Consider the following 25,588-nt stretch of genomic DNA (forward strand, 5'->3'; position numbering starts at 1 on the left):
GTTTATTTTTTTTCTTTGACAACTCACACTCCCATAAAATAATCGCGTTTTTAGTACGCGATGAAACATGGACCCACCATCATCATGCATCATGATCCCCTTTTCTTCTCCCTCTATACACCATCTCCTACCCACACCCACACACCTACCCCACACCCACACATAGACCTAGGGGTTGGCTCCCATGGATTTTTTTTTCTATCAGAAAGCACAAACCAAAACTCAAAGAGAACACACACAAAAAAAACATCAGCCTTCCTTCCTCCCCAATCTCCAACCCCCACCCCCACCCCAACACCCACACATAGACCTAGGTTTTGGCTCCCATGAATTAAATTTTGTTCCATCACAAAGCACAAACCAAAACTCAAAAAGAACACACACAAAAAAACATCAGCCTTCCTTCCTCCCCAATCTCCAACCCTCACCCCCAGTAGACCTAGGGTTTGGCTCACATGGATTAAATTTTGTTCCTTCACAAAGCACAAACCAAAATTCAAAGAGAACACACACAAAAAAACATCAGCCTTCCTTCCTCTCCAATCTCCAACGTCGAAGGGGTTGGGTTTTCCTCAACCCAAAGGGCCTGGAGGCAAAAATGGCTACCCCTCCGAGCCCACCGCCACCACCACCTGCCACTAATTCCTCCGCGCCCCCTTTCAAAACCAACACCCCAAGCCCAAACCCCCACGGCGCGCCGGCCGCGAGGGCGCCCTCCTCACCGGCGGCGGCGGCGCCGCCGCCGCCGATGTCCAGTGGCCCATCCCACCTCGTCCTTTGCGTGCGCGACGTCATCGGCAAGCTCCGTGCTCGCGGGCACCTGTCGGGGCTGCAGATCCCGGACGATGAGCTCACGGAAGCGGGCGCCCCCGCCTTGTTCGACACCGTGCTCGCCGCCTTCCTCGCCGAGGGGCGATTGTCTGCCGGGCTTCCGTTACTCCCGAAGCCTCTTGTGCTCGGGAAAGGCGGCTTGGTGGACATGCTCCCCTTGTACCTCGCCGTGCGCTCTCGCGGCGGATTCGCTGCGGTCACCTCATGGGCGGCCATCGCCGAGGCGGTAGGCCTCGAACCGGCTGCTGATGCGCCCATCAAGCTGGTGTACGCCAAGCATCTTTGGCTCCTTGAGCAGAGCATCGGCAAGCCTGAAAGCCAGGACGAGGTGGCCGGGAGCAGTCGCAATGCGGCCCACCGCTCGAACGCGAAGAAGGATAAGTTCCTGTCGTCACACAAGGACCACACAAGCGCCGTATCAGCCCATCTGAAGCGTAAGAGGGAGGTTCCTCTGCAGATGCTTAACTGGGTCCGCCTTGTCGCGAAGAATCCGGGTGATCATGGCGCTGGACAGAATCATGGCAGCCAACTCTCCTCGACGCTTATGTTCCGTCGCCTGATGTTTGAAAATATCGATTGCAGCAAATTGCCCTATAGCACTACCTCACCGCAGGTAACTTCTGGCCACATAGTTTTGTTTTTTGAACGTGATAAATGGTATGCTTGATTATGTAATTGTGTTCGTTAAATTGTGGATTTAGATTCTGGATTTGGTCATTCTTATCGGCTGTCTAATTATAGCTGTTGGTCCTTAGATTTACCTACACAGAAGTGCTATCATTTCTGAAAAGAGAATCACACATCTTTTTTCATATGCTCACTTAGGGTCATCTTGGAGAATGCTAAATGATCATTTTAGAGCATTCTCACAGTTCTTTTCCCAGCACCATGCCAATCTAGGTCAAGGAATATAAGATGATCTTGCAATATTGCTAATTTTGATCTGTTTATCCCTTTTCCCATCTAAGGAGTCTGAAAACTCTGAGGGCTCTGTGGACCTTTTATGTTCGTACACGTGTCTACTCCTGGTTAGTTGTAGCTGTGACCCATCTGCTATGGGTGAAAACTGAAAAGCAAAACACAGCATTTTCCATATATAATATCTAATTATCATGGTAACAAGGCAAATCAGTGGTAGCTATTTATTGTGAAAAAAGAATTCAAAAGATTGCTTATATTTCTGTAAATTCTTGGGTGAGGGCATTGTTGGTAAATTTTGGCTATCATTAGGACTGCATCAGGGGGCAGCTTTGAGCCCTTATATTTTTTGCTTTGGTGATGGATGAGATCACAAGGGATATACAAGGAGATATCCCATGGTGTGTGCTCTTTGCGGATGATGTGGTGCTAGTTGATGATAGTCTGACGGGGGTTAATAGGAAGTTGAGTTATGGAGACAAACCTTGGAATCAAAAGGTTTTAGGCTTAGTAGAACTAAAACCGAGTACATGAGGTGTGGTTTCAGTATTACTAGGCGCGAGGAGGAGGTTAGCCTTGATGGGTAGGTGGTGCCTCAGAAGGACACCTTTCGATATTTGGGGTCAATGTTGCGGAAGGATGGGGGTATTGATGAAGATGTGAACTATCGAATCAAAGCCGGATGGATGAAGTGGCGCCAAGCTTCTGGCATTCTCTGTGACAAGAGAGTGCCACAAAAGCTAAAAGGCAAGTTCTATAGGACGGCGGTTTGACTCGCAATGTTGTATGGTGCTGGCCGACTAAAAGGCGACATGTTCAACAGTTAGGTGTGGCGGAAATGCGCATGTTGAGATGGATGGGTGGCTACACGAGGAAGGATCGAGTCCGGAACGATGATATACAAGATAGAGTTGGGGTAGCACCAATTGAAGAGAAGATTGTCCAACATCGTCTGAGATGGTTTGGGCATATTTAGCGCAGGTCTCCAGAAGCTCCAGTTCATAGCGGACGGCTAAAGCGTGTGGATCATGTCAAGAGAGGTCGGGGTAGACCGAATTTGACATGGAAGGAATCTGTAAAGAGAGATCTGAAGGATTGGAGTATCACCAAAGAACTAGCCATGGACAGGGGTGGGTGGAAGCTTGCTATCCATGTGCTAGAACCATGAGTTGGTCGCGAGATCTTATGGGTTTCACCTCTAGCCTACCCCAACTTGTTTGGGACTAAAGGCTTTCTTTTGGCTTTGTTGTTGTATTAGCGGCAAACAAACAAAGTTAGGCTTTGGCCTAAGTTTATTTTCATGGTGCAAAAATGGCAGCTTTTTTTTTCTAATTCTTTATAGGGTTATGCTTGCACTATTAACCTTAATTATGCTAGCTGTTCTGCATATTTATCTTTTCCCTTCTTTTTCCGATCGATATCTCTAAGATTGTTAGATGTTGTTCACTGCTAGGATATAGCCTATATGCTTGAGACACGGAGAAGAAAAAATGAAGTAGGATTCCTCCCAGCCTATACTTTGCTCTCTTTATTTGACACCTGCCATGCTTCCTCCTTCAATGATATTTACTGTTTTAATGCCCCACCTCTATTTGGTGCCAGAGTCATGGTTTTTAAGGCATTGTCTAAGCATTTCTTCAGCGCTAAGGCGCCCTAGGAGGAAGGTGCCGCCCTTGCCTTGACCATCTAGCACATGTTGTCTACAGAGAAGCATCTGCCGCCGTTTAGTCCTCACCACAATGTTGATGTGGTTGCTCCGAAGGCTTGGAAATGGCGTTCCTTTACCGAAAAAGGCTTTCGCCCCGCTTTATAAATAAAGCAACCACCGAGCACAACATTCACAAAGTACCAGTCGCGAACACACACACAGCCATCGCGAACATGGTCTCACACACAAGCACACACACAGAGAAGTTCAGCTGTGGGCACAACCCAACTAGCCCAACACACACACACAAACAAATGGCGGTGGCGACGGCGACGCAGGGAAGATCTAATCCAGCTCTGGAGGTGGTGGGGGAAGCGGGGGAGCCAACCGGAGAGCCATCGCGCGAAGCTGGGTGATGATGAAGGTGGTGGCGTCTCTCTCCTTGGGACGGCTAAGCGGCCGCCAAAGCTGCAAGTACCCAGACCATTTAAACAGAGCGTCAGTAGCGCGCCGAAGAGGTATACGCTGAATCACGAGCCTATTCGTAAGAGTCCACAGCGTCCAGGCGAGCACACCGATAGTCAGCCACCTAATGTGGCGAGACGAGGGTGGTGATGCCTGAAGTTCGGCGAAGAGAGCGGGGAAGTTGTTGTGGTCCCAACTTCCGCCCATTAATTCGCAGAAACAGCTCCAAAGGAACTGCGCGGACACGCAAGAGAAGAAGATATGGTTCGAGTCTTCTTTGGGCCCGCAAAGCGGGCAACAACCGTCACCAGGGCCGTTGCGCTTCAAGACTTCCATGCCGGATGGGAGGCGGCCGCGGATCCATTGCCACAAGAATATTCTAATCTTTAGGGGGAGCCGGATCTCCCAAATGGTGGTGAGGGCCTCGGGGCCCGGGGAAGGGGCGATCGCCTGATATAGTGATTTAGTGAACTGGCCAGATGGCTCTAGCCGCCACCTGGCGCGGTCAACTCCCCTCGCGAGGACAGGCTCGTGCAGAGCAATGCAGTCGAGCAGGTCATGCCAATCGGTGGTGTCCACAGGACCAAACGATCGCCGGAACGCGAGTTGCCCTAAGTCAGTAAGGGCCACCGCAACCGAAACCCTAGGCTCCACCGCAATGGCGAACAGGCCAGGAAAGCGGGCCGCAAAGGGGGCGTCCCCAGCCCAACGGTCGAACCAAAACAGCGTGGCAGTGCCTGATCCAACCGCGATCGAAGTCCCAATGCGAAGGACAGGGAGGAGCTGTATGATGGATTGCCAGAACTGGGAGCCCCCAGACCGCTGGCAGAAGGCGAGAGGCTGGCCACGGAGGTATTTCTGCTGGATGATGCGGAGCCACAGACCGCCCTCTCTGTTTGAGATCCGCCAGAGCCATCGTGTTAGCAGAGCGATGTTCATGCATTTGGAGGACATGATCCCGAGGCCGCCCTGATCACGAGGCTTGCATATCTCACTCCACCGCACCATGTGGTACTTCTGCTTATCGCCCTCACCAGCCCAGAAGAAGCGGCCCTGGACGCGAGCAATCTCATGATGCAACGTCTCGGGCAGGCTGTAGAAGCTCATAATGAATAGAAGCAGGCTGGACAAGGAGGAGTTAATGAGCATGGACCGAGCTGCTTTCGGAAGCCATCGCCCCTGCCAAGGTTCCATGCGGTGTTGGAGCTTGCCCACCGTAGGGCGCAACTCGGCTACAGTTAGCCGCGAGTCACTAATGGGGATCCCCAAATAAGTTGTGGGGAAGCTCCCGAGCTGACAATTATTCGGTCCGCGATGCTCTTGCATTCGTCTTGAGGATGGCGTTCCTTTCACCTGCCTACACTGGCATGCATCTAAGCGTGTCTGTTTTGCCTGCGGCTTCTCTTTTCCGATCAACTACTCTACCATGTGGGAAAGGAGGGGTTGTGTCTTATGTTGTGAGGGATAAGTTAGGCATGTGGTGTTACTTGTTTCTATTGCCGGGAAAGGGGGAAGATGAGTAATGTTGTGACTATGATGAGCAATGTTCCAAATATCGGCCAGTTAAGCGGCATCTCAGTTAATCGCTACTCCGTGGGTCACCAAATAGCCGATTAACTGGTCGATTTGCCTATTTATACATAATTAGCACCCGACCGATATGGTACTAGTTACTGATATCCTCAACATTGACGATGAGAAAGAATGGAGGGATAGTGGCAATTGTGTCGCAAGAGGGACAAATGAGTTATTAGATGGCTTTTCGGGTTGTGGGGACGGTGTGTTTATGGCCAGTGACCTGCCATTCAATATTTTTGTTTCTCTCCTAATATGTCCCAATTGATATGTTCCTCTAGTGTCTTAGGCGAGGCTGGCATCTCGCCTTAACCGCTTATAGGTGAATAACGGTGTTGGTCCTCTTGGGTTACCTTTTAGTCTTAAACCATTATGAGAGCCGACAGACCATGGTTTCTATTTTTGGATTTCCCTTGTATGAGTTGAATCACAACAAAGAAAGATGGTGGCCTAGCCACATCCACTTTCGGCAACATGCCAGATGCATTGGAAAATCAAGGCTACATGAAAGGACATGGTGGAGAAGATGAAGTGCAGATAGAGGATTTCTTGTGACGCTCGGATGGCCATGCCGTCACCAAATTCACTAACTGCAGTACTGCACTACCAACATTGAGGCCTTGACAAGCCAAAAGTATTCGCAATTTCTTTTGAAGGGTGCTGGAAACAAAATTCATGAATTACAATGTTTTAGTAATTTAGGAGCAAGTTACGTTCATATTGAAATCAAAATTTAAAATTCAGACCAAGGATAACCGAGTCAACAACCATGAGATAAACAAGCAACAATAACAAACCACTTGAGAAAGCTTAATTCGAAGGGTGTGAGGATAATGGAGTCACAACATCTACTACTTGGACTGTCACCCTCGACTAGAACTTGCCATTCTCAAAATTTTCTTAGAGGATAGTGATATAAACAAAATTCATGAATTTTATTTTTCAGTAATTTTTGGATCAAGTTGCATTCGTACTTAAATCAAATCTTAAAACTCGAACCAATGATAATGGAGTGAACAACCATGAGATAAACAGGAAATGAAAACAAGCTAGTTGAGAATGCTTAATTCAAAGGATGTCGGTTCAATCCAGCATTTGGAATATCTCATTTTATATCTAATTTTCCATTTGAAGCCTCAATGTCAAATATGAAAACCAGGGGTAAAATAGGATGCAAACTTGGGAAGTGAGCCCACACTGTGTGGTCACATTCCCATGACTTTGACGATGTGTAGCCGTAATACCTTATCCCTACAACGTATACCGTATACCGTAAACAGGCATATGGGGCTAGGTATGCGCAAGCCTTGAAGGCCCAACGGAGCACGCCGACCCGATGGGGTGTATGCTTGGGGTTCCCAAATAGGAAACCTTGTGGATTGCTTGGCGAAGGGGCCACGAGTTCTACTTGCATGATCCGAATTCCCACCCGTACAGACATACATGGAGAGGTCACCTACTTAGAGGAGGGAAGGCCACCACCATAGTACGGATATATAAAGGCGTCCAAGGCCCGGCAAGGAGGACGAGCAATCTAGAGACACACAAACCTTAGCGATCTTATGCACATAGCCTAGATCGTGTCCAGAGACCCGTGGTGATCTGAGATGATGTCCCATGACTATACAAATCACGTGTAACTACAATATTGCTACAAGGTAAAAATGAAATTATGCTTGACATTCTTCTTGTTATTCCAGAGTGTATATTAGTTAAGAGTTTTGGTTGGCTGCATCCACTTTCAAACTCGAATGTGGACAATCTTATATCTATTTTTCCATTTGACCTCAAATAACCTACCTACATGGGTGTCCCAATCTTTCGAGGAGATCATGGGTTTGACTCTAGTGGAGACGTCTTTGACGACCTAACTACTAACATGCCATGTTGATGCGCCTTAGCAATTGCTAAAAAAATACCCCGAGATGTTATTTGTCATGCCGAATCACGATCAATTTGACATCGAAGGTCTAACCTCCGTGTGAAATCGAGAACAAGAAGTATGAAAATAGAATTATGATTATGGTGAATAATGATGAAGTATTGATGAAAGTTGGGATTCGAAAGCGGTCTTGGCCTGGTTGATGGACACAATTTTTTTCGGGAAAACGCAAAGGGACCTTGCGTTTCTTTTCATTGAAAAGGTAGGGTGTCAGTTACAGTCGTCCTAGGACGAATAGACGGTGAACAGGTACAGAGCTCAGTGCACATCCCATGAAGGGGGGAGGACTACTCTAAGGCCTGGAGCTCCGGCCTTAGCCCAGGAGCCGGCTTCCTCCTTGATCTGGTTGACGAGCGTGTCGAGGGAGGGCGTCGCATTGTCGAAGACGCAGCTGTTTCTATGTTTCCATAGTAGCCATGGAACTAGGAGCGCTACGGATTGCAGGGCCTTGCGTTGTGCTTGCGGCGTGTCGTCCTTGGTGTGTTGCCACCAGTCCATGAGGGGTGGGCTCCTGGTTGGGGATCGGCGCTGGTATGCGAAGCCAGGCGAGGGTCTCGTGCCATGCCTGCCTGGAAAAGGGGCAGTCAAGCATGAGGTGCCTGATCGTTTCCGGCGCCTGATCGCACAGGAGGCAGCGTGGATGGTGCTGCAGACCGTGGCGAGCCAGACGGTCGGCCGTCCAGCAGCGATCCAGGTTAGCAAGCCAATAGAAAAACTTGACCCGAGATGGAGCCCAAGCCTTCCAAATCAGCTTCCAGGAGTAGGATTAGGATGAGCCTTGGAAGGTAGCCAAGTAGCAAGACTGCGCCGAATAGATGCCGCTCGTTGTCCACTTCCAAATCAGCTGGTCAGGGGCGTCAGTGAGTGTGGCCTACTGCACGAGTTGCCAAAGCTGCAAATACTGGCCAATCTCGTGTAGGCCGAGGACACCCTGTATATCTCGGGCCCAAGCATTGCCGTTGAGTCCTTCAGCCACCGTTCTAGTCTTGCGCCGCCGCTTGGGGATGCAGTTGTAGAGCATGGGCATGAGCTCGCCGGCCGAGCGGCCGTTGAGCCATCGATCCTCCCAGAACAGGGCTTTCATGCCGTTCCCAATGACCATGTAGGTGGAGGCAAAGAACAGGGTGCGCTCGTGGCAGGAGAATTGAAGATCCAGCCCCTGCCAGGCGCGACCGTCTTCTGTGCGTGAGAGCCATAGCCACCGTAGTCTCAGTGCAAGCCTGGTTCGTTCGAGGTCGTGAACCCCGAGGCCACCAAGCGCGAGGGGGCGGGAGACAAGGCGCCAATTGACATGGCAGTGCCCGCCGTTGGCGTCGGCACGCCCGGCCCATAGGAATCCTCGTTGAATCTTCTCGAGCTGCTGCAAGGTTTTCTTCGGAGGAGCAAAAGCGAGCAGCTGGTGCACCGGAATGGCACTAAGAACAGACTTGACGAGAGCAAGCCTGCCGGCTCTGTTCATGAGCCAGGCTTTCCAGGTGGGTAAGCGTCCGGCGACCTTGTCGACGAGGGGCTGCAGCTGGCCAGCGGAAGGACGGCGCGTCGTCAAGGGGATGCCGAGGTAAGTGACTGGGAGCGCGGCGGTCGAACAACCCAAGCCGGTGATCATCTCAGGGGCACCCTGTTCCCCATGCAGGACCGTGGCCGAGCTCTTGGCGTAGTTCACTTTGAGGCCGGACGCTCTGCCAAACAGGTCGAGTATTTCCTTGACAGCAGCAATGTCGCTTGTCGTGGCATGGCAGAAGAGCATGACGTCGTCGGCATACAAGGATATAGCCGGTATTGGTCTCCGCGGATGTAGCGGCTAAAGAATGCCCGTGTCGTGCGCGCGTCGAATCAGCCGGCCGAGTGTGTCGACCGCGAGAACGAATAGTTGCGGGGACAGAGTCGCCCTGCCGCAACCCTTCCTTGTGCCATAGCGGTGGGCCTGGCACGCCGTTCAGCAGGACCCGGGTGCTCGCAGAGGACAGGAGGATGGCAATCCATTCGAGGAAGCGATGGCCGAACCCAAATTGGCGTAGGACCTCAAAGAGGAACGGCCAGGAGATGGAGTCAAAGGCGCGCGTGAGGTCGAGCTTGAGCATCACCCTTGGGACCCCAAGCTGGTTCAAAAGCTTCAGCGATTGCCGGACAAGCACGAAGTTGTCGTGTAGGCTCCGTCCGAGGATGAATGCATTTTGATTGCGGCTGACAAGGCAGTCAAGTTTTGGGGCCAGCCGGAGCGAGAGGGCCTTGGCGAAAACCTTGGCCACGATGTGAATGAGGCATATCGGGTGGTAACCGCGCAACTCCTGGGCATCGGCGCGCTTCGACAACAACGTGAGAAGAGCTTGGTTGAGCTTGCAGAAGCCGCGACCACGCATCTGAAAGAGCTGCTGGAATACATCCACAAAATCCTGCTTCACAATGCTCCAGCACGCACGGAGAAATTCAGCGTTGAAGCCATCGGGCCCTGGCGCCTTGTGTGCGGGCAAGCGTTTCACTGCCTCCCAGATCTCCTCCGGACAGAAGGCCACGTCCAGGTCGGAGAGGTCGCTCCCCTCGATGAGCTGCGACAGGTCCAGCGAGTGGTCGCGCTCGACCGCCGTACCAAGCAGGGCGTCAAAGTGCCGGAAGGCAGCCTCGGCCATCTCGTCATGGTTGGTGAGCAGCGCGCCGTCCGCGGAGAGGCGGAAGATGCGGTTCTTCTGACGTCGAAACGAGCATTGCCGGTGGAAGGTCGTGTTGGCGTCTCCATCTTTGGGTGTGGCGATGCGGGCTCGCTGTCTTGCGATCGTCCGTTCCAAGGATGCGAGTCCTAGGTACGAGACCTTCAGCTGTTTGCGTAGCCAGTCCTCCGGAGGCGAGAGGATACGGTCTTCCTGGGCCTTGTCAAAGCGCGCAATGAGTTCTCTGACAATGGCCAGCTTGGTCTTGACGTTGCCAACAGCTTTGGCGCTCCAACTCGTCAAGCTTCGTGTCGTGGCCTGGAGGCGCAACATCAGGCGACGGAAGGGATCAGGCTCGTGAACAGAATCCCACGCCGCGGCTACTGTCTCATGGAATCCGTCCAGGCGCAGCCAATGTTCCTCGAAGTGGAACCTGCGGTGCAGCACTGGTACAGGGGCGCAATCCAGCAGCAAGGGGGAGTGGTCAGACACAACAGACGCCAGGCACATCAGGTGGCACTCGCCGTGTACGTCCTCCCAGTCTGACGTGCAGAGCACGCAATCAAGATGTACCAGGGTCGGGGGTGACTGCTCATTTGACCACGTGTAGCGGCGCCCGTTGAGATAAACCTCCTTGAGAGCTAGGTTGTTGACGAGGCGGCGGAATTTACCCATCATGCGCCTATTGAGGTTGTCCGTGTTCTTGTCCTCGGGGCGGAGGATGAGGTTGAAGTCACCGCATAGCATCCACGGACCGTGGCAGTCCGCTCTGATCTCGCGGAGCTCCTCCAAGAAGGCGACCTTGGCGACGTCATCCTGTGGCCCGCAGACGACAGTGATCCACCACGGCGTGCCACCGGCCGTAGCAACGCGGGCCGAGATCGCGTTGTTGGTGAACAGGGGGTCCGAGATGGAAACAACCCTGCTCTTCCAAGCGAGAAGGATGCCGCCACGCGTGCCCTGCGCCGAGAGGTAGGTGTAGTCGTCGAACTCCGAGCCAAGCGTGTCAAGGACAATGGACGAGCAGAGAAACTCAATCTTCGTTTCTTGCAAGCATACAATGGAGGCGCCGGTGGTGTCGAGCAGCGTGCGAATGGCATGGCGCCGCGCTCATGCGTTGAGACCGCGCACATTCCAAACAACGGTCTTGAGGCCGTGATCCATAAAGAGTGGATCGACAGGGGGGGGTGGCGTCTAGGAGGAGCTAAGTCGCACACACCGGCTGGACGTGCGCTGGAACAGGCGACTGCCTCGTCAGGCAAGCTGGGATTTCGCGATCTACCAGCGCGGCTATGGCAGATAGCACGGACAGCGGGATGGGAGCAGCAAATAGATCGTCGTATGCCTTCATCTCCGCGGCCGAGATCTTCTGGTTTGTCCCAACGATGCCGAGTGTGCGGAGAACCTGAACTTGCGCGCGTCTTGCAGCTATGGGAGGGGCTGCGGTCATGGACGCGGTGGAGGATGAGCGGCCACGTCGGGGGGTGAAGTCGAGGGGACGGCGGGGTCTCTTCCCAGGCGCCGGCAGGGTGGCGTTGAGCTCCTTGGTGGCCGCGGCGAGGAAATCTCCCAGCGTCCAGGGCCGGGCTGTGGGAGCCGCTCCGCGCGATCGGCGCATGATGATTGGCGGGGAGGCGAAGCGGCCGGGTCCAGATCCATGCATGGCTGGACGTGGTGGCCCAGAGTTGGCGGTGGGGCTCGCAGCGGGCCCGGGGGGACAGGGGCAGCATGGTGTTGCATGGGTGTTTGCGGGTCCCGCTGGTCCCTCAGTTCTGGGGAGGGCGACAGGGATCTGTCTATGTGTGTGCCCTCCGATTCGCGGGCGGCGGCGGCAGCGGCGTGGGGCTCAGGCACAGCGCGGTCCATCCCAACGCGCGGGGCCGGGGACGCGGCCAGGTCAGCGTCCTTGGGAGGCCCCACCTCGGGATTCGGTGTGGGAGAGGCGCCACTTTGGCCCGACAAGATGGGCGTCATTGGCTGCGCTGCCTGCTGCGAATCAGGGACTTCGCTAAGCACGGCCAGATCCCGACAGGCTGAGGGGGCAGGCGAGGCAGTTAGTGGCCCCGCGAGATTGTCCCCGGGTGCTGGGGAGGCCGCCGAATTCAAAATTCCGGTCATGTCTGACTCGGCCAGGGCCACTGGCGTGTTGCCAGCTGTCCTAGACTGGCCAGGCTGCCCGTCCGCAGGGGCACCATTAGCGCTGGGAGCCTGGCCCATACGCAAAGCGGCTTATCTCTCCTTTTACCCTTTCCTTTTCTGTCACGATGACGACGTCGGTGGGCTCCATGCTGCCCGGGCCACGAAAGCATGCCTTTCCGAGGCTGGGGGGCCGTACGCTTCGCCGCGCCTGGCGGGGTAGGCCAGCTCGCCGCCATGGCCACGCCGTCTGCGCGGGAGGAAAGGCCGCCGGTGCGCCAGCTGAGGCAGTCAACCGCCATGCCATCGGCACGGCCGGAGGGTTGCGGCTCCGAGCGTCTGCGCTTGCGGCCTCGGCGGCGCGCGCGTCCAGGGCCATGGCCATGCCCGTTGTCGTGGTCGTTGCCCCGGTTGCGGTCCGGGCCCGGTCCCTCCGGCGCGCTAGGGGGGGCAGCACGGATCATCTCGGCGCGGACGATGGCGATGGAGATAGGGAAGGTGAGCGTTCTGATGGAAGGTGCATCAGAGCTAGAGCGGGCGGGAATCTGCTCGACGATCTCCAGGACGGCGTCACGGCGGATGCCCGCGGGGTCATGCGTGCGGCCGGAGAGGCGGAACGTGGCGAGGTCGTCGCGGGAACGAGTGTGGGGGTGGAGGCGCTCGATCCAGCAACTCCTCCGCAGAATGTGCTCGGCGGTGGAGAGGTGCCAGGCCTGGGCAGGAATGTCGCGGAGTTCTAGCTCGACGCGGTATTCGAACTCGCCCGAGCCGGCATGAGCAAGCTTGCTCCACGGGCGCATCGAGAGGGAGAAGCGGGGGAAGCGGATGAAGTGCTCTCCGGCGAGGTGATCCATGGCGGCCTGTGAGCCGAAGAGGATCAGGAAATCCTCCGGATGATGCGCGTGCACGGTGAAGTCCCCGTCGACAAGCCCGAAGGAGTCGTAAAGTGCCGCGGCGACCTCGTCGGCGGAGACGAGCGGTCGGTTGCCGGTGACGGAGGCCACCAGCGCGCGGGCTAGGACCCGCTCCGCTTCCTCCATCTCCACGGTGTGCGAGACGATAACGCGCTCCAACTCGAGCGGGCGGGCCGCAGGCGGCAGCATGGCCGGCGCGGCTTGGGAGGGCGTGGGCAGGAGAGGGCCTTGAGGACGGGGAGGAGCCACGGCTGTCGGCCTGGGTTGGCTCGGTGGGGCGCGGGGGCGGTGTTCGTCCTCTTGGATGTGGGCGTCGCAGGAGCGGGAATCATGGCCGGAGGTCAGACAGCGGCGACATCTGATGTCGTTGGTGCAGTCTCGCACGCGGTGGCCAGGGTCCAAGCACCGGAAGCAGAGCCCAGCCACCTCTTCAGGTGAGGGACTGCGCGGGCGGCGCGGAGGAGAGCTGGGCACAGCGTCCTGGCGCGGGCGGCGGCGGCGAAACCGGCGTCGTGGCTGCTGGAACCCGTCCGCGTCAACCGCCCTGGCGTTGGAGACGCGGTGCACCTCAGAGCGGGGGCCGAGGCGGTGTCTTGCAGGCAGCCTGGACGGCGCCGCTGCAGGGGCGGGGGCATGGGGCGCCGGCGTCGGAGATGCGGGAGGGGCCGCAGGACGGCGCGCGACCTCGCAGTAGGAGCGCGCGGAGGACTCGCTTCCTGAGTCGAGCCAGCGTCACCTGAGGACACGCGCTCGTCGGAGAGGGTCACTCCGCGGTCGGCGGGGTCGGCGCTGGGAGACGCCATGGCGAGTCCGGAGACACAGAGGGGGGGGGGGGGTGGAAGGGAAGCGGGGAGGGAGGGCCACCGGCGGGAAGCGGGGGCGGAGGGGCTGAAGGGCAGGAGGAGAGTGGAGGAGGTGGGCTATCGGCGGGGATTCGACGGCGGCAGGGTTGCAGCGAGGCTACTCGGTGCTAGGCGGAGGGGGTGGAGCGGAGCGGGAGCGAGAGCGAGCCATCCTTGATGCACCTTTCTCGATGGACACAAATGAAGTACACGAGTTGCAAGTTGACGTTCGCCTAGCGCCTAGGTGGTGCTTAAGCGCCCTAGGCGCAGCCTAGGCGGACTCACAATTTTGAGTATCATGTTGTATTTGGGATAATATATTTGTATCGAAATCAATTTAGAGAATATAAGTGAGTAAACTACCAGCTATTGAAATTGGAAGATGGACAATTTGATTTGTCGGTGCAATATGGCATGATTTCTCACTTGAGTGGACAATTCTTACTTGCCATGCCTAGAGTTCCGCTTATGCCCTAGGTGAGGCGTTTGATCATTGCCTAGTGCCTAAGTGTGCCTAAGTGCCTCCTAGGCGTTGCCTTTTCCAACAGAGGTTACAACTATGGTGAACTTTATGTAAACAGTACCGAAATCTAAACACTAGCGGTGCAGTGTATTTAAGGGGCTTATAAGAGGGGAGGCTTATAAGAGGGGATTTCGACTAGCCAAGGAAAGGGTGGCCCAATCCGATTCATGGGTTATTCCTCCCTGAATATGGATTCTTAAGATTGCCCATAGTGTTTTACTCCAAAAGTACATGGGCATGACCCAATAATAAGGGGGCATGACATCTATAGATAGCCATGGTTGAATTATGAAGTTTCATCTTGTATTTTTCCTCCATGTATTCATGCATTACTAGAGGGCGGGGGGGGGGGGGGGGGGGGGGGGGAGCGGGGAGGGAGGGCCACCGGCGGGAAGCGGTGGCGGAGGGGCTGAAGGGCAGGAGGAGAGTGGAGGAGGTGGGCTACCGGCGGGGATTCGACGGCGGCAGGGTTGCAGCGAGGCTACGCGGTGCTAGGCGGAGGGGGTGGAGCGGAGCGGGAGCGACAGCGAGCCATCCTTGATGCACCTTTCTTGATGGACACAAATGAAGTACACGAGTTGCAAGTGGACGTTCGCCTAGCGCCTAGGTGGTGCTTAAGCGCCCTAGGCGCAGCCTAGGTGGACTCACAATTTTGAGTATCATGTTGTATTTGGGATAATATATTTGTATCAAAATCAATTTAGAGAATATAAGTGAGTAAACTACCAGCTATTGAAATTGGAAGATGGACAATTTGATTTGTCGGTGCAATATGGCATGATTTCTCACTTGAGTGGACAATTCTTACTTGCCATGCCTAGAGTTCCGCTTATGCCCTAGGTGAGGCGTTTGATCATTGCCTAGTGCCTAAGTGTGCCTAAGTGCCTCCTAGGCGTTGCCTTTTCCAACAGAGGTTACAACTATGGTGAACTTTATGTAAACAGTACCGAAATCCAAACAGTAGCGGTGCAGTGTATTTAAGGGGCTTATAAGAGGGCATTTCGACTAGCCAAGGAAAGGGTGGCCCAATCCGATTCATGGGTTATTCCTCCCTGAATATGGATTCTTAAGATTGCCCATAGTGTTTTACTCCAAAAGTACATGGGCATGACCCAATAATAAGGGGGTATGACATCTATAGATAGCCATGGTTGAATTATGAAGTTTCATCTTGTATTTTTCCTCCATGTATTCATGCATTACTAGAGTGGCTTTTGTCCTGAGATCTCCACTTGCGGCTCCGTCTTCATTGTTTGTGTGTTTGCTTCCATCTCCATGCTTGATCATGCTCCAGTGCTTGTCCCTCTTGTCCATGCCGGGGCCTTCATGAACATACATATCTGATTTGCACAACATTTCTCAGGAGCATTAGGAATAGTTCCATGAAACGAAAGTAACTGATAATTCAGGTGATGTGCGTGAGCCCTAGTGATTGATTGTTGTATTCTGGAACTTCGGTAGTGGGCTTTTCGCATTTATGGGCTAGATACTCAATCCATGCTCTTTGGAGTAATGTTGCTCGACCAGTGCTATAGCCCAGGTAGCATCGGCCTTGCTCCACTCCTGCATGGGATATCCTTAAGAAGCAGGATTATCCCATTTAGGGAAATCAAGTCACTGCGTTCTATGCATGACAAGTAATGTTCTAAAGGGTAGGCAAGAGACTGGGTGTTATTCGTCTGATCAGGGCTAGGTAGGATTGGTCCACCTTATAGAACATTTGCTGGTGAGCAGTAAGGTATGCAGCCTTCACTACTTATGTGTAGTGTTGGACCTCCTATTAGGCAACTCCGGAGATGCTTAGAGGAAGGAGAGAACAGAGTAGGTGAGGAGCAGACTTGGATTTCGGGAAAGAGGTTCATTCATCACACGCTCCTGATCTCGTTCGGTGGTTCGTACATTTGTAGCTGCCCTCCTGGGCTACCCTTACATGGCCTCTGGCCCAACGCACACACACACTGGCCCAAAGCCCACACACATGTAGTGTTGCAGTTCAGTTATCTGAATAACTGACTGCACTAGTAGTCACTCTCCGGATCTGGCGAACCCCGAGTAGGATTTCGAGCGAGCTCGCCGGAGCGGCTCGCACCTAGCTCGGTGGGTGTTACCGCCTGATCGAGGGGACGCGGGGACGCGGCGGACGGCGGCGGCAGCGGGTGGTGGGAAATTTTTTTAGGGAAGGCTCTGAATACCAGATTGTAATGCCCCTGGATCCGATCTGAGAATTTGGGAGAGGAAGGAGAGAACAGAGTAGGTGAGGAGCAGACTTGGAGGACGGGAAAGAGGTTCATTCATCACACGCTCCTGATCTCGTTCGGTGGTTCGTACATTTGTAGCTGCCCTCCTGGGCTACCCTTACATGGCCTCTGGCCCAACGCACACACACACTGGCCCAAAGCCCATACACATGTAGTGTTGCAGTTCAGTTATCTGAATAACTGACTGCACTAGTTCAGTCCGCTACTGATGCATCAGTAGGCGCGACAATGCTCTTACACACTTTAGCACCATCCATTTTTGGAGCTAGTTGTTTTGGGAGGTTCAGTTGTCCTGAGTGGATTTCATCATATTTCTTAAACGTCCAGCACCTTCTGTTGGCTATATGTTAGCAGACAACCTGGTATCTATGTTGCATGGCACGGGGACATGGATATGGTGATACACCATTTTTTTTGTTCTAAAAACAGTGTTAAGGGGAGACAACAAGTATAGATTTATTTACAGAACAGGAAAAAACACCTTACCTTATCTTACTGCATGCAACCAGCATTCCAACAGTCTGTGAATAACAGGTTAACCAGCAGTCAGCACCTAATATCTTATCAAGAACTCGATGATGAAGTTCCGCAAATAAGAAAACATAACCATCAGTTGTTAGTTACCTAAAAAAAAACCCACCAGTAGTTAACTTCATGCTTGACTTTGTTGGATAAGTCTGTGTACTAGGGTCGTTGTGGGGCTGCAGCACATGGTCCTTGTGGCGGTTAGGATAGAGTTCCTGACCATCAAGGACTGGCAGTTAGGATAGCATCTTAGACTGGCATCTTAGTAGCATCTCAGCATATGCTTGGCTGGCTAGCAGCCTATAAGTATGTAACCCCAACCCCTCAGGTTGGTATGGCATTGTGTGAGAAATAAACCAACGAAAATTGTCCCAACTCTCCTAGTGTCATCCACAACTATCAATGCTCAGGCTCAAAGGTCTAACAAGTGGTATCAGAGCCTCGTTATCTTGTACCCTAAGCATTTCCTGCGAGCAGCCCAAGTCGGTAGCAGCAGCTGCTCCGTCTGCCTCTGGCTACTTTCCTCCCTCCGGACTGTCGAGCTGCAGTTCGTCTTCAACAGCCTCCTCTTCACGCAACAACCCCCCTGCAGCGAGCCATGTCTGCAGGTCGCTCTCAGCACACGGCTACCTCGAGCATGCGGCGCCGGCAAGAGGCCGAGCGCGCCGTGGCAGAGGAGCGTGAGCGAGCAGCTGTAGCAGCAGCTGCTGCGGCAGCAAGGGTGTCAAGGCTGGCTGCAGCGGAGCTGGCAGCAGCCAAAGCGGAGGTAGAAGCAGCCAGGGCGGAGTTAGAAGCAGCAGCAGCAGCAGACGCAGCACGTGAGGCTACGGCGGATGCCAAAGCACTCCGCGGCGGCTACGGCAGCTCCAACAGCTCCGCGCCTGCGGACGACGGCGCTGACGCAGACCGCGCCAAAGTGGCGCAAGAGCGGACGGCGCAGTGGGCAGCCGAGCACGCCCGCGCTCCAGGTGGAGGTGCGCACCGCGACGGCGGCTGCAACGACCAGGACCGCGGCCTCTACGAGGTCCGGACTGTGGTCAGGGATGTTGGTCCCAGTGCTGGGTGGCCTACCCTCACTAAAACCAACTACGTCGAGTGGGCCGGGATCATGAAGGTCAGGCTCCAGGTGCGGCGCATGTGGGAGGCAGGCCAGGACAGCAACGTCGACCACCAGGAGGACCGACAGGCGCTGGACGCCCTCATCGCCGCAGTCCCGCCCGAGATGCAGTTCTCGCTTTCCAGCAAGCGGACTGCCAAGGAAGCTTGGGACGCCATCGCCGCGGCACGCATTGGCAGCGACCGTGCTCGCAAGTCCACTCTGCAGGCACTTCGTAAGGAGTGGGAGAGCCTGGCTTTCAAGCCAGGTGAGGACGTTGATGACTTTGCTCTCCGTCTCAACACTCTGCTGCAGAAGTTGGTAAAGTTTGGTGATGCCACCTACACCGAGGAGAGAGCTGTCGAGAAGCTCTTTCGGTGTATCCCCGAGAAGTACAAGCAGATGGCTCGGTCGATCGAGTCCTTGCTGGACCTCTCCACGATGACAATCGAGGAGGCGATAGGTCGCCTCAAGGTCGTCGACACCGATGAGCCACAGCCTTCCTCGGGGCCCATCACCACCGGCGGGAAGCTGCTCCTAACTCAGGAGCCATGGGATGCCAGCCTTGGTGACAGGAAGAAGGGGGAGCCTTCTTCCACGACGGGCGGCCGCAAGCGTGGCAAGCAGCGTAAGACGCGAAGAGGCCCCCAGGGCAGGGCACAAGGACGTGCCGAAGGGGACGCCCGCGGAGGCGCCAAGGACGGCGCCGCTGGCAAGCCCAAGCCGGCACAAGACAACAGCTGCCACAACTGTGGCCGGTTTGGCCATTGGGCCAATGAGTGTCGGCAACCACGACAAGGCCAGGCTCACGTCGCATAGGCGAAGGAGGAGACGGCTCTGTTCATGGCGCATGCAAGCATTGAGCTATCTTCAGCGACACCAGTCGCAAAAGCTTTCATCCACCTCGACGAGCCAAAGGCGCACGCTCTTCTCGGCGATGCCTCCGGGAAGGACAAGACTACGAGGTGGTGCCTCGACACCGGCGCCACCCACCACATGACCGGTCGAAGGGAATTCTTTGCCGAGCTCGATTCCAATGCGCGAGGCTCCGTCAAGTTTGGGGATGCCTCCGCTGTGGAAATTAAGGGCGTCGGCTCCGTCATCTTCACCACCAAGATGGGAGAGCACCGGCTGCTCACCGGTGTCTACTACATCCCCGCGCTAAGGAACTCCATCATCAGCTTGGGACAGCTGGATGAGAACGGCTCACGCGTGCTGATTGAGCTTGGGGTCCTACGCATCTGGGATCGCCAGGGTCGCCTTCTAGCCAAGGTACCCAGAGGTGGAAATCGACTCTACGTCCTTGATGTGCAGGTGGCACAACCGGTCTGTCTCGTTGTCCGTCGGGGCGATGAGGCGTGGCAATGGCATGAGCGCTTTGGGCATCTTCACTTCGAGGCCCTGAAGCGTCTAAGTGCCAAGGAGATGGTATGAGGCCTGCCATGCCTTGACCATGTGGAGCAGTTCTGCGACATCTGCGTACTGACGAAGCAGAGACGACTCCCCTTTCCCCAACAGGCGAGTTTTCGGGCCAAGGAGAAGCTGGAGCTCGTGCACGGAGACTTGTGCAGCCCGGTGACGCCAGCCACACCAGGAGGTCGACGCTACTTCCTGCTGCTTGTCGACGATCTCTCTCGCTACATGTGGGCGATGATTCTCGGCAGCAAGGGAGAAGCGGCGGACGCCATCAGGCGCGCGCAGGCTGGTGTGGAGGCGGAGAGCGGCCGCAAATTGCGCGTGTTGCGCACTGACAACGGCGGCGAATTCACGGCGGCTGAATTCGCGTCGTACTGCGCCGATGAGGGCATCCAGCGGCACTACTCCGCGCTGTACAGCCCGCAGCAAAACGGAGTCGTCGAGCGGCGCAACCTGACAGTTGTGGGGATGGCTCGGGCTCTCCTCAAGCAGCGAGGGATGCCGGCTGTTTTCTGGGGGAGAGGCGGTGCTGACAGCTGTCTACATCCTCAACCGCTCGCCTACTAAGGCACTCGACGGCAGGACACCGTATGAGGCCTGGCATGGGCGGAAGCCGGCGGTCTCCCATTTGCGTGTCTTCGGCTGCCTTGCGTTCGCTAAGGAGCTTGGCCACATCGGCAAGCTCGACGACAGGAGCACTCCGGGAGTCTTCATCGGCTACGCGGAGGGCTCAAAGGCCTACCGCATCCTCGACCCAAAGACACAGCGTGTGCGCATGGCGCGAGACGTCGTGTTCAACGAAGGGCGAGGGTGGCAATGGGACAAGGCGGTGGACGACGGCGCGACGCCGACGTATGACGACTTCATTGTCGAGTACGCTCACTTCAAGGAAGCCGGGGGAGCAAGCAGCTCCTCTCCGCCGGGCACGTCTACCCCGGCCCCCAAAACTACATCGATTCCGGTGCCCGCTACGCCGACGGCACCACAACTGGCGACACCGCATACTCCAGCCCCGGCGGTCACCACTCCGGGTTTGTCTTCATCAGCACCAGCTCACGCAGAGCACAACCTGATGAAGTTCGCTTCCCCGCTCACTCACGACGAGGAGTGGGTCGACGCGTGGTATGGAGGCGAACAGCTGTGGTATCGCACGATGGATGATCTACTCGGCGACCAGCCGGTGCCGGGACTGATGCCACGTGACCTGGAGGCGCAGGGCAAACCACGGTCCTTTGCAGAGGCCAAGAGAGATGCGGCATGGCGCGCCGCGATGCAGTTGGAGATGGATGCGGTCGAGCAAAACCGCACCTAGGAGCTCGCTGACCTCCCTCGTGGTCACCACGCAATCACCCTTAAGTGGGTGTTCAAGCTGAAGAGGGATGGAGCCGGCGCCATCATCAAGCACAAGGCTCGCCTGGTGGCCCGAGGCTTCTTGCAGCAGGAAGGAGTCGACTTCGACGACGCCTTCGCTCCAGTGGCACGGATGGAGTCCGTGCGACTTCTCCTTGCGCTAGCTGCCCAGGAGGGCTGGCGTGTCCATCACATGGATGTCAAGTCGGCATTCCTCAACGGTGACTTGAAGGAGGAAGTCTACGTGCATCGGCCACCGGGTTTTGCGATTCCCGGCCAGGAGGGCAAGGTACTCCGCCTGCGCAAGGCCCTCTATGGCCTACGGCAGGCACCTAGGGCGTGGAACGCCAAGCTGGACTCCACGCTGAAGAAGATGGGCTTCGAGCAAAGCCCGCATGAGGCCGCTGTCTACCGACGGGGCAGTGGAGGAAATGCCCTGCTGGTGGGCGTCTATGTTGATGACTTGGTGATCACCGGCACCAAAGATGCAGAGGTGGCGGCATTCAAGGAAGACATGAAGGCCACCTTCTAGATGAGTGATCTGGGGCTCCTCTCCTTCTATCTAGGGATTGAGGTGCACCAGGATCACTCCGGGATTGCGCTTCGACAGTCCGCCTACGCCAAGCGCATCGTTGAGCTAGCTGGGCTCACCGGCTGCCATCCAGCTCTCACTCCGATGGAGGAGAGGCTGAAACTGAGCCGCGACAGCACGACGGAGGAAGTGGATGCTACGCAGTACCGACGCCTTGTGGGGAGCCTTCGCTACCTCACCCACACACGGCCGGACCTAGCATTCTCCGTCGGCTATGTCAGTCGGTTCATGGAGCGACCGACGTCGGAACACCAGCAGGCAGTGAAGAGGATCATCCGCTACATAGCAGGGACCCTCGACCACGGCCTCCACTACCCTAGGTGTCCGGGGGCAGCACACTTCGTCGGGTACAGCGACAGCGACCATGCCGGCGACATCGACACCAGCAAGAGCACGAGCGGGATCCTCCTCTTCCTCGGCAAGTGTCTCGTGAGCTGGCAATCAGTCAAGCAGCAGGTGGTGGCCTTGTCTAGCTGTGAGGCTGAGTACATAGCGGCCTCCACCGCCTGCACTCAGGCGCTTTGGCTCGCTCGATTGCTTGGTGATCTTCTCGTCCAAGACACCAGAACGGTGCAGCTCCTGGTGGACAGCAAGTCCGCCCTGGCCCTGGCAAAGAACCCCGTGTTCCACGAACGGAGCAAGCACATCCGGCTGAGGTATCACTTCATCCACAGCTGTGTGGAAGAAGGGAGCATTGAGGCGAGCTACATCAACACCAAGGATCAGCTCGCAGACCTGCTCACCAAGCCTCTTGGGAGGGTCAAGTTCCTCGAGCTTTGCTCCAGGATCGGGATGATTCAACACTCCCACAAGACGACGTACAAGACTTAGGGGGAGAATGTTGGATAAGTCTGTGTACTAGGGTCGTTGTGGGGCTGCAGCACATGGTCCTTGTGGCAGTTAGGATAGAGTTCCTGACCATCAAGGACTGGCAGTTAGGATAGCATCTTAGACTGGCATCTTAGACTAGCATCTTAGACTGGCATCTTAGTAGCATCTCAGCATATGCTTGGCTGGCTAGCAGCCTATAAGTATGTAACCCCAACCCCTCAGGTTGGTATGGCATTGTGTGAGAAATAAACCAACGAAAATTGTCCCAACTCTCCTAGTGTCATCCACAACTATCAATGCTCAGGCTCAAAGGTCTAACAGACTTGTACTTGCTCTATTAGTATCCCGGTATATCCAAGTGGCTTTTGTATAGTTTGAAATTGAAAATAAATACACGTGTATCTGATGTGACCCGCATATGCCTGCAGAATACGGCATGTTTGTGAAGTGCCGGTGCAACATAGCTTTGTAGCATAATCCAGCTTTTGGTTCATCCCACACAATTTGTGCCTACCAAAAATGTCATATTTGCAGCTATAAACTCCAACATGCAGGCACATCAAGGCAACCAAACTGTCTTAATTATATACAGTTATAGAATAAACGGTGGACCATTAGTGCCTCTAATTATTTACTTTGCTTGGTAAAACTTGAACTGACAACAGTGGTTCTTAGGGAAAAAATTTAGGGGGGCACCTAGTATGACCCGATCAGTATTTCACCCTTACAGCAAAAGTCAGACGAATGATTTACATACTAGTATTGCAGTATCGTTTTTAGCATCCATGAGAGCTTCCTCCAGCTTCTGCCCACCCAAGCACAGTTCACCATCACTTGGTTCCATAAAGTTTGTTTTCATCGAAACCATTAACCAAGGTTCTCGGTTGGATTTCACTGAGGCTTCTGAGTGCTTCATGCTTGTCAAACACATTCAGTGTTCCAGGTCAGCGAATCTGTTGACCCACGCATTATGAGACAGTTTCTGGCGTTCGACACTATTGGTGCAGTTAGTCTTGCATAGTGAAGATTATTTTCATTGTTAGTTACTCGACTGTGCACCGTGACTTTGCATTGCTGGGTCAATAGCTCCCATATATTAACTTGGTATTTAGCATGTTACTGGAAATGTCTCAACATGATTTACAAGTTACAACTGTATTGCTATAGGCCCCTTTTGCTTTGTAATTTTGCCACGGAAAATTTGGCAAGCCAAAGTTATCATGACATTTGAATATCTTGTATTGTTACATATTTGCAAGTATGATGACGGTGGACAAATTTGTAAAGTGATAACTTAGTTGGGTTGTTACTATTTTAGGCTTTTAGATACTTCGAATATGATTCTTGTACTGCGGATGCTCATAAATTTTATCCTGTGAATGATCCTAATGCTTAAACTTATCTTGCTAGACAAACGATGTGTATGATTATCTTTCTTCAAACTTTTTAGTCTGGGTGGATGTGCTATGTATATTTCTTCAGCCATATGATCCACCCTATTTCCTTACTGACCTTAGCAGAGGTCCTCTTTTATATTGTGCTTTTCCTGTAGTTGCAAGACTCAGTTATTAAGATTATTTTGTTTCCCTATGCCGCTTGATATATGATCCCAACAGGTTGTCATACAGCAGCTGATACCACATATAGGTCTGTTGTCTTAAAAAATACTCTTCCAGTTTCTTTGGCTGCCTGAACTTCTCTATTTCTGCTTAGAGACTGCATATACGATCACCAAAGAACTTAAATCGTTTGTCATGCATTCTGAACTAATGTTTTATTCTATTTATTAATTTCTTCTCTTATATGACAATGATATTCAATCGTCTCAAGGAGATACTCTGAAAATGTATAAAACATAACTCTTTGTTCATTGCAGAGTGGACTTACAAATGAGGAGCGGCCTCAGTACGATGGTTGGGACGATCGACTGTGTGCAGGTGGGAATAGTGACAGGATTTTGCATGCACGAACTCGGCTTAGTGGTCTAGCAGATGTTCCAGATTGGACTGGGAAGCCTTCGCTACCTTATGACGAGCCGCATGTGTTGAGATTTCTAGGACAACCTCTTTTGCCTGCACCAAGTAATGAAAGCCTTGATGCTGATGCTATTGGTAAGGGTAGGCCAGATAATTGCAACTGTCAAATCCCAAGTTCTGTTGCTTGTGTTAGATTTCATGTGACAGAGAAGAGGATCAAGCTGAAGCGTGAACTGGGCTCAGCATTTTATGCAATGGGATTTGACCGCATCGGTGAGGATGCTGCATTGACATGGAGAAGGGATGAAGAAAATAAATTCAATGCCGTTATCCAGAATAATCTGCCTTCATCCAAGTACAGATTCATGGAGGAAGTGTTTGCTGCCATGGGTTCCAAGGGCAGAAAAGACATTGTAAGTTACTATCACAATGTTTTCCAAGTGCGACGAAGAGCGTACCAAAATCGGCTCACTCCAAATGATGTGGATAGTGATGATGATTCACTCGAGCCTGGCTTCTTGCATCTTCGTCAAGGTGGTACTCAGGGTAACTCCATGTCTGCTTCTTCCTCCGGAACTCAAAGGGGTTCTTAGGTCATGGAGGTTCAATAGGTTATTAGGGTAGCTCGGTGGCTCCAGCTCGGCTTCTTTATCTGGAGCTCAGAGGAAGTTTTCTTCTTTCTTTGCGGTGAAGCTCACAGGAAGGTTCCGTAGGTCGACGCCAATTGGTTACCTGGAGCTCATTTAGAGTTTTCTCTCTGTGAATAGCCCCGTGGCTCGTTTCATCTTGATGGATCTGGAAATTAATGCAATTATTATGTTGACATTTAGACTATCTTTATTATGTAGGCAGTTTTATTATTTCGTCGGAGAATTCCCTGTGGAGTATATTTTTGCTGAGAGCTTTGTTTGGATAGGTGTGGATTATGTCCTCCCTTTGGACGAGTAGAAAATTGAATATGATCCTTGCGCATTCAAAGCGGTTTGGTATAATCCCTCTATCCAAGCAAACCCCAAGGGATTGTTTTGATACACATCAATTCAACTCCGGTCACTTGTGACACGGGCTGAAATAAATCACTTCGCATCTGAAGGGATCGAATGGA

The 25,588-nt window shown here is 53.8% G+C and overlaps 3 protein-coding genes across 3 annotated transcripts; 2 read left to right on the forward strand and 1 right to left on the reverse strand.

The window, feature by feature from the left end:
• The first annotated feature begins 362 nt into the window (after positions 1 to 362).
• LOC125556269 (AT-rich interactive domain-containing protein 1) lies at positions 363 to 25,343 on the forward strand. The gene is made up of 2 exons (XM_048719042.2): positions 363 to 1,444; positions 24,384 to 25,343. The coding sequence occupies exons 1-2, from the start codon at positions 599 to 601 to the stop codon at positions 25,074 to 25,076; spliced, it is 1,539 nt and encodes a 512-aa protein (XP_048574999.2). The 5' UTR covers positions 363 to 598; the 3' UTR covers positions 25,077 to 25,343.
• LOC147990738 (uncharacterized) lies at positions 11,134 to 13,906 on the reverse strand. The gene is made up of 2 exons (XM_087542885.1): positions 12,360 to 13,906; positions 11,134 to 11,689 (listed from the first exon to the last, which is right to left on the reverse strand). The coding sequence occupies exons 1-2, from the start codon at positions 13,261 to 13,263 to the stop codon at positions 11,229 to 11,231; spliced, it is 1,365 nt and encodes a 454-aa protein (XP_087399011.1). The 5' UTR covers positions 13,264 to 13,906; the 3' UTR covers positions 11,134 to 11,228.
• On the forward strand, positions 14,919 to 19,137 carry LOC147990739 (uncharacterized). Its single transcript, XM_087517974.1, has one exon. It carries the CDS (start codon positions 17,821 to 17,823, stop codon positions 19,135 to 19,137), a length of 1,317 nt encoding a protein of 438 aa, XP_087374100.1. The 5' UTR covers positions 14,919 to 17,820.
• Positions 25,344 to 25,588: the final 245 nt, after the last annotated feature.

Source organism: Triticum urartu, chromosome 1A (assembly GCF_056163025.1).
Source record: "Triticum urartu cultivar PI428250 chromosome 1A, HENAU_Tu73, whole genome shotgun sequence".
Classification (NCBI taxonomy): Eukaryota; Viridiplantae; Streptophyta; class Magnoliopsida; order Poales; family Poaceae; genus Triticum; species Triticum urartu.

Bases quoted from the DNA above. Each gene is read 5' to 3' on its own strand.
- LOC147990739 (XM_087517974.1), top strand. From the start codon at position 17,821: ATGTCTGCAGGTCGCTCTCAGCACACGGCTACCTCGAGCATGCGGCGC.
- LOC125556269 (XM_048719042.2), top strand. From the start codon at position 599: ATGGCTACCCCTCCGAGCCCACCGCCACCACCACCTGCCACTAATTCC. The intron at 1,445-24,383 runs GTAACTTCTGGC...TGTTCATTGCAG, and splicing joins ATAGCACTACCTCACCGCAG to AGTGGACTTACAAATGAGGA.
- LOC147990738 (XM_087542885.1), bottom strand. From the start codon at position 13,263: ATGCTGCCGCCTGCGGCCCGCCCGCTCGAGTTGGAGCGCGTTATCGTC. The intron at 11,690-12,359 runs GTACGGCCCCCC...CACCACGTCCAG, and splicing joins CCCGCCAGGCGCGGCGAAGC to CCATGCATGGATCTGGACCC.